This window comes from Maniola jurtina, chromosome Z, assembly GCF_905333055.1.
Source record: "Maniola jurtina chromosome Z, ilManJurt1.1, whole genome shotgun sequence".
NCBI lineage: Eukaryota > Metazoa > Arthropoda > Insecta > Lepidoptera > Nymphalidae > Maniola > Maniola jurtina.
In genome coordinates, this window is record NC_060058.1 from 14530670 (window position 1) to 14537823 (window position 7154).

The 7154-nt window shown below is 35.7% G+C and overlaps 1 protein-coding gene across 1 annotated transcript; it reads right to left on the minus strand.

Annotated features, from left to right (window-relative positions):
* Positions 1-704: 704 nt before the first annotated feature.
* On the minus strand, positions 705-6769 carry LOC123880522. Its single transcript, XM_045928670.1, has 6 exons — positions 6765-6769; positions 6642-6687; positions 6411-6499; positions 4487-4561; positions 3264-3445; positions 705-1866 (listed from the first exon to the last, which is right to left on the minus strand). Exons 1-6 carry the CDS (start codon positions 6767-6769, stop codon positions 1628-1630), a joined length of 636 nt encoding a protein of 211 aa, XP_045784626.1. The 3' UTR covers positions 705-1627.
* Positions 6770-7154: the final 385 nt, after the last annotated feature.

A 7154-nucleotide genomic window follows, 5' to 3' on the forward strand; every position in this document is an offset into this window, starting at 1 on the left:
GTGCTCCAAAATGTCTGTGGTCTACTAGACCTCCACTTCTTTCTCGTTCCTCTGTATATTTCCACTTGTTTCTCTGAGTCGTGAGCGTGACAAGAAAATATTATATTTTCTTGATATCCCACTTCTGACCTTTTGGGTAAGGTCTGACGAAATCACAAACACAATCTTTATGATAAATTATTATACTTTTATTTCATATTTAAATTTATTAACTTTTACATTTGTGTCAAATAAATGTTGTTCCTCTTACGTTAGTATATTTTCGAATGTCGTCGTTTTAAAACCACTCTTACAGGTAACCTCTCCACGTTTATTAGCCACTCCCCTTTTTATCTTATCGTTATCGGCCAATCCAAATTGTACAATGAATAAACTTAGTGACTAATATACAAATCATCAAGCTCGTTTAACAAATCATCTAAGTAATAAAGATGTTTTCATCTTATATATGGATTACAAATATTATCCTTTATTATGCTACAATTCATCAACTAAAAACTATAAGAATTTTATATACAGTACGTTTATCGATCAGATGTTGAACAACTTCAGCCAATCAATGACGCCTTCTAATATGATGTTATGATTTGTTATGATTTGAGTGGCGCCAACTATTTAATCAGTAACTTCTACACGTTTTATAGATAATTAATATGGGCCAAGCTTACAATACTATAGGTAATTTTAAATTAAAACCAACCAGGTTAATATTTAAACTCAACTTTATTTGATTCAGTACTAAATAATGTGCGTAATCTAAAGAATTAAAGTTAAAAATTACATGTTACTTCTACTGAAAGTTATGAATTAATTTCAAAAAAACTTACACCCCCTTATTTTTAATTGAAACTTCACAATCTTTTAAAAAAAATGTTCCGTCCGTAATAGCGGATGGAAAAATAAAACTGGGTTGCTCGATGAAAATGTCAATTGCGATTAATATCGCATACACTCGGAATGCTCGCTTATCTCGGAACAATTAGGCTGGGCACTCATAGCCTATAATCACCTGCATTTAGTCATAAATAGAAAATTAGCCTCCCAAGCTACTGAAAAGAAACAAAATTGCTCAGACTATAATAGCAAATGTGCGCCCATCCCTATTTCTACAAATATTTTGATTTAATAATAAGAGCCGACACATTACATACCCAAGCAGAATGAAACCGAAGTTTTTTGATAACAACTCAAACTCAGACATACCTACGGTTGAAATTGGTACGCCGAAAACAAAATGCGAAGGAGACTCAAAGGACGCACCGCGCCACTTTTTTCCTAAGTACCAAAATAAATAAAGCATAGTGTTTTATTGTAAAATAGACTTTGAAACGGCACTTGATGATCATGGCTTACGGAAAGCAGGCTTGCCTACGACTTAGAAGATTAGTCTAATACTTGTTCACTGTTGCCTTCAAGCTAATTCAATTAAATACGAGGCAGCAAACACGGGCGCCGGAAGAGACAAATCTTAGCGGTACGTATCAGAAACATTGATCAACAACGTTTCGTGCGTTTGAGTTGTTATCAAAACAGACGCTCTACGGATGTGCATTCCATCTTAAGCTGTTAAAAATCTTGCTTAAGCAGCTAAAAAAAGCGATTGACATTTTTATAATAATAAAATAAATTAAGGAGAATGAACTAATGTATTGACTTTAGCGTAACTAACAACGGACATGTTCGGTATTGGGACAGGTATCGTTGAGAAGTTCTTATTAAAAGTGAGTAGGGGTGGTAAGGCTATGGAGTTGATTCCAGCCTCTGAAGGAATAACGGCAGCACCTTTTATTATTTCCACGGGGGTCTTGTTCGCCTCGCGCTTTGATTTACCACTTCGGATGTTTGAATCTGGGCCATTGGAACTTCCTAAAACAAAAAGTAATAGCTGCATAAGTAAGCAGAAGTGATAATAATATAATGTGTAAGTATAACGGGTAGGTTTTATTTTTTTGGTCAATCTATTATACTAGATCAGTCTTTCCCAACGTGGGCGATAACGCCCCCTTGTGGGCGCTGCAGGCCTAAAGGGGGGCGGTAAGAGACCCAGAAAAAAAAGGGGGCATTGTGTAGGGCTTTGGGCTTTTGAGTAAATTGGAACCTGATATCAACAAACTTATTGAACAGCATCAGATTCAACCTTCACATTAGTTTTTATATAAGAATTGACTATGTTTGTTTTATTTTCAATAAAAGATACTCTGTCCGAATACTATAAATTTGCGTTTCAATAATCAGTTATAAGTACTTAGCGGTTTTTTAGTATGTTTAAAAAGGGGGGGCGTTAAAAAATAATTTATTCTTAAAGTGGGCAGTAGACAAAAAAGGTTGGGAACCCCTGTACTAGATGGTGCCCGCAAATTTATCCGCGTAGATTTAGATTTTTGAAATTCTAAGCGAAATTTTCGATTTTCCGAGATAAAAAGTAGGCCATATCCGTATACGAGATGTACGTTATTTCTGTACCGAATTTCGTCAAAATCGGTTAACAGATGGACCGTAAAAAGCTAGCAGACAAATAGACACACTTGCAAACTGTTTTGTGATATCTTATCTTATCTGTGATAATTGTTGCACCCCGAGCAACATGAGCCATGATAGCCCATTGCAGTGGTTCAGACGTCCGCCTCCTATTCGGGAGGTCTGGGGTTCGATCCCGGGCACGCACCTCTAACTCTTCGGAGTTATTGCATTTTAAGCAATTGAATATGACTCGCTTTGATGGTGAAGGAAAACATCTCGAGGAAACTGACGTGCCTGAGAGTTCTGCATAATGCTCTCAAAGGTGTGTGAAGTCTGCCAATCCGCACTTGACCAGCGTGGTGGCCTATGGCCAAACTCTTCACATTCCGAAAGTGAAAAAAACCGTGAATTTCACTGTTTTCGTTTTTTTTTTTTTTTACTTGATGTATAAGACCTACCTACCTGCCAAACATGATTCTAGATCAACGGCTCCTATAGGTTTTCTTGACAGACACGACAGACAGACAGACAAAAAGCGATCCTATAAGGGTTCCGTTTTTCCTTTTGAGGTATTTTATTCCCTAAAACACGAACTTGGACTCAATTTTAGCACAGTTTTGGACGGTTAGGTTTGAAAATGAGTTCAAGCTTCTACGTATTCAGTGATCGAAATCATAAACTTGAGATTCAATTACACTAAAGTTTTAGTTTGCTTAAACTGCGTTCCGGATTGAAGAAAAAAAAATTTTTTTTGATCAGACGTGTAATGACATCATTTTGCTCGCCAGTTCCTTGATACATACCTTGAAGATGGGGTGCGGCCACCAGACGCTGCAGCGTGGTCCACGGTACGGAGCCGTTAGACACGGGAGCCACGCCGACTACTTTTTCTGCTGTTACATTAGTCATCAACGGAGCTGGTATTTTACTTAGATCAATACTTGATCCGTTATTATGATAAATTGTAAGCGCTTCTTGGTGACCCCTGTGGAATAAACATTGCGTTATTTCTACTTGTAGTTACCTAATTTTATCAAATCTATTTATCAGTTTATTTAAGCAAAGTTTGTAAAGTGTTTCCTACCACGTATAACTTAAGTAGGTACCAGTGAATTTACTAGTATATTGAACTTATTTAACTAAGTACCTTATTTATAAGTTCAATATAACTAAGCATAGCAAGTGAGTAAAGTGTTTTCTGCTACGTATTACTTAAGTATCTTTGAGGCAAGGTTGAATAGGCATCTTCTAGCGCGTTCCAGCTTAAACCCATCTTTGATTTCCATAAGGCAAGCTTAAAAAAAAGTATTTCCTCAAACAGTATGGAATTTTATTTAGCTTAAGTAATAAAATCTTAGGTAACGATTAAGTAAGTAAGTAGGTGAACGATTTTAAAATACAAATTTAAAAATATGTAAGAGTAGGTACCTATATAATATTTATAAAAAAAAATTATGATTCTAAGTTCTTATATTTCAAGTTCTTATATTACCTACAAGTAGGGATCTACTTATGTAGATAGCCGTGAAAAAAATGGGTCTTCTCTCTGAATGAAAGGGTTCAGGCCATAGTCTGCCACGCTTGCCGAGTGAGGATTGGCATCAGCTTATTATAGATTCTGAACTGACTCGGAGTTTCACTCTCTCAGTGTAAGTTTGAGAGACATCCCCAGGTAAGGTGGTCAGCCTGGCTATCCAGCGTGGAAATGCAGCCAGTATTCTTGGCACCATTCCACGCGGGCATGATTTGTATAGTAATTAGATAAGGCTAGCTTTAAGTTTTATTGTAATATATAAGGTGATATTTATTTATTTATTTATTTATTGTCAACCAAAACAGATTACAATAATTACTTTAACTTAATTCTTAAATTGATACATTTTGACCTTATTGTAATCCTATATGGTCGCGTATGATAGTAAAAATGTTCTGCTTTAAGTAGGTAGGTAGACAAAGACCGTTGAATGAAACGGCTGGCCAAGTGCCTAGGTGTAGCTATTAATAATGTAGCTAAGAACTAACTTACGTGCTTAAATCGGAAGTTTCATTCGTTCTATTTGTAAGAATGCCAACTTGGTATACCGTAGCACGCATGATTAGCCTGTGTAATCAGAAGATTACAACATTATGTTAATCAAAAGGTTTATGTAGTGTCTTCACTTGCTCAGCAACCTTACGATGCCTCTTTGGGCAGAGCCAGAGCAATGGATGCGCTCGTGCTATATCTACTTTTTTTTTTTTAAATTTTATTCATTTATTTGTTTATATAAAGCACTAGATGATGCCCGCGTCTTCGTCTGCGTGGATTTAGGTTTTCAAAGATCCCATGGGAACTATTTGATTTTCCGGGATAAATTGTAGCCTATGTTCGTCCCCGGGATACAAGCTAACTCTGTACCAAATTTCGTCAGAATCGGTATAACGGTTGGGCCGCGAAAAGGTAGCAGACAGACAGACAGAAACACTTTCGCATTTATAATATTAAGTAGACCGTATGGAAGTATGGATATTTACAAGGTTCTTGCGATTTTGGTGTGAACGGAAACTCAGTTGAGTTTTTCTGTATACCACCGTCGGTAGTGCCGTCGACATAAGGCGCATAATTATTTAAAGTTATAATTCTAAGTACATAATTAATCACAAACACACATAGTTAAAGTAATTGTTACCTACATTTACACTTACTTAATACTAAATAATATTAATACACATAAAATTAAACATTTACAAACTACAACTATCCAGCTAGAAACTTATCGAGCTAAATGTGGGTAGGAGGTAATACCTACGAAACGATTATAAGAGATAGCTTCAATATCAATCAATTTATAACCAACAGTTTCTAAATCCCATCAGTATTGATGGTGAGATCCCCTGCAGCATCAGGATTGAGGAGTTGGGATTCTTTAATAGCCCGTCCCCGGGATGCAACGTGTTTCTGTACCACGTAAAAACATTTAAACGGATAATCCTTTAAAAATCCCGAGGGACCACCAGGATTTAGGAATGCAATTCCTTACAGCATCAGGGTTGAGGAGTTGGGTCCTCGAGGTCAACGACAAAGTCTTTACTTGGTACAGATACCTTCAATATCAATCAATTTATAACCGACAGTTTCTAAACCCCATCAGTATTGATGGTGAAATCCCCTGCAGCATCAGGATTGAGGAGTTGGAATCCAATTTTTTTATGAACCAATGTCACAAAGTTCCTCTATCGATTAAAAAAAATATTACGCAAATCAGTTCAGAAATCTCGGAGATTTCGGTGTACATAAGTGGAAAAACACAACTCCCATTTTGAAAGTCGGTTAAAGCCTATGTTACTCCCTGGCCAATTCTCTACATGTCTGTGAAAATCCCGTCGAAATCGGTGCAGCCGTTCCAAAGATTAGCCTTTTCAAACAGACAGACACACAGACAGACAGACAGACAGACAAAAATTTTAAAAACGTGTGATTCAGTTATGGTATCGTTCAAATAACCATATGAGCTTAATATAAGGTAGTTATTACAGACAGACACTCCAATTTTATTTATTAGTATAGATATACAAGAGGTAATGTAAAAAATTATGAAGTCAGTCGACTAAAAAAAAAAGATTCTGACGAATTGAGAACCTCCTCCTTTTTGAAGTCGGTTAAAAATATATAAATTTATATACTTAGTAAAAAAAAATATTATTATATAAATGATATAATAATCCTAAACTATACCAAGCGACAGAAAAACTAATTTTCTATATTTCAGAATTTAGTGGAGTGCCTAGTCGGGTTTTGAACTTTATCTTGTTACGCAAACAAAATTTACAAACCATTTGTTTTGGTTTATGAATCGAGGCGTTGTACTTAGTAAGTCATCATAAAAGATCAGCGTATACAATATTCAGGTATGTGGGTAGGATGGACTACCTACTCAGAGGATATTATCATATAAATAGTAGGTACTTACATTTCTTTTGACCCCGTTAGATTTGCCACGGTGTCATCATTTTCTTTGCAGAGACCATTTGCGAAGTAACATGTTGTTAATATAGATATCTAAAAAAAAAAACGGAAAAGTTAGTACATACATAATCACATGAAGTTTTTTACACGGACATTAGGGATTGCATCTAGCAAAATATATCTTTATGCTTTTTCCACTAAAAATTTTCGTACCCAAATATGTATTAAACATAACTGTTAATATCTCAGCGATTTTCAGTATTAACGAACGGAAAACTGCACTAGAATGATTCGCCAAGGAAATCGATGGCTAATTTATATACTTATCTATAGCTTTACTTTTGTTTAGCGACTATACGTCATTTTGTTAATTTAAATAATTAGAACATCTTATCTATACTAATCCATACTAATATTATAAATGCGAAAACGTGTCTATCTGTCTGTTACTTTTCCACGATTCAAATTTAACCGATCTTGATGATAACATTTCAAGCTGCAGACAGATAGAGAATATTTTTATCCCAAAAAATCTATTCTCCAATGTCTATCTATTATCCTAGGTTCTTATGGAATTTTCAAGAATCTAGAGCCATTTGGACAAGTCGCAGCAGAAAAAGAGGCGTAGCCATACGATTTTGGTTCACCGTAAAGAAATTTTCAAGTTTGTCGTGGACTTCTTCCCAGACCAGGACGCATTTTTAACCCTCGTAGCCCATCCCATCCACCTAAAAATGATTATTTGAAA

Coding starts and splice junctions, on each gene's coding strand:
- LOC123880522 (XM_045928670.1), bottom strand. Junction 6,500..6,641: donor AAATCGCTGAGATATTAACA/GTTATGTTTAAT, acceptor TTTTTTTTTTAG/ATATCTATATTAACAACATG. Junction 1,867..3,263: donor GGCCGCACCCCATCTTCAAG/GTATGTATCAAG, acceptor TTTTTGTTTTAG/GAAGTTCCAATGGCCCAGAT.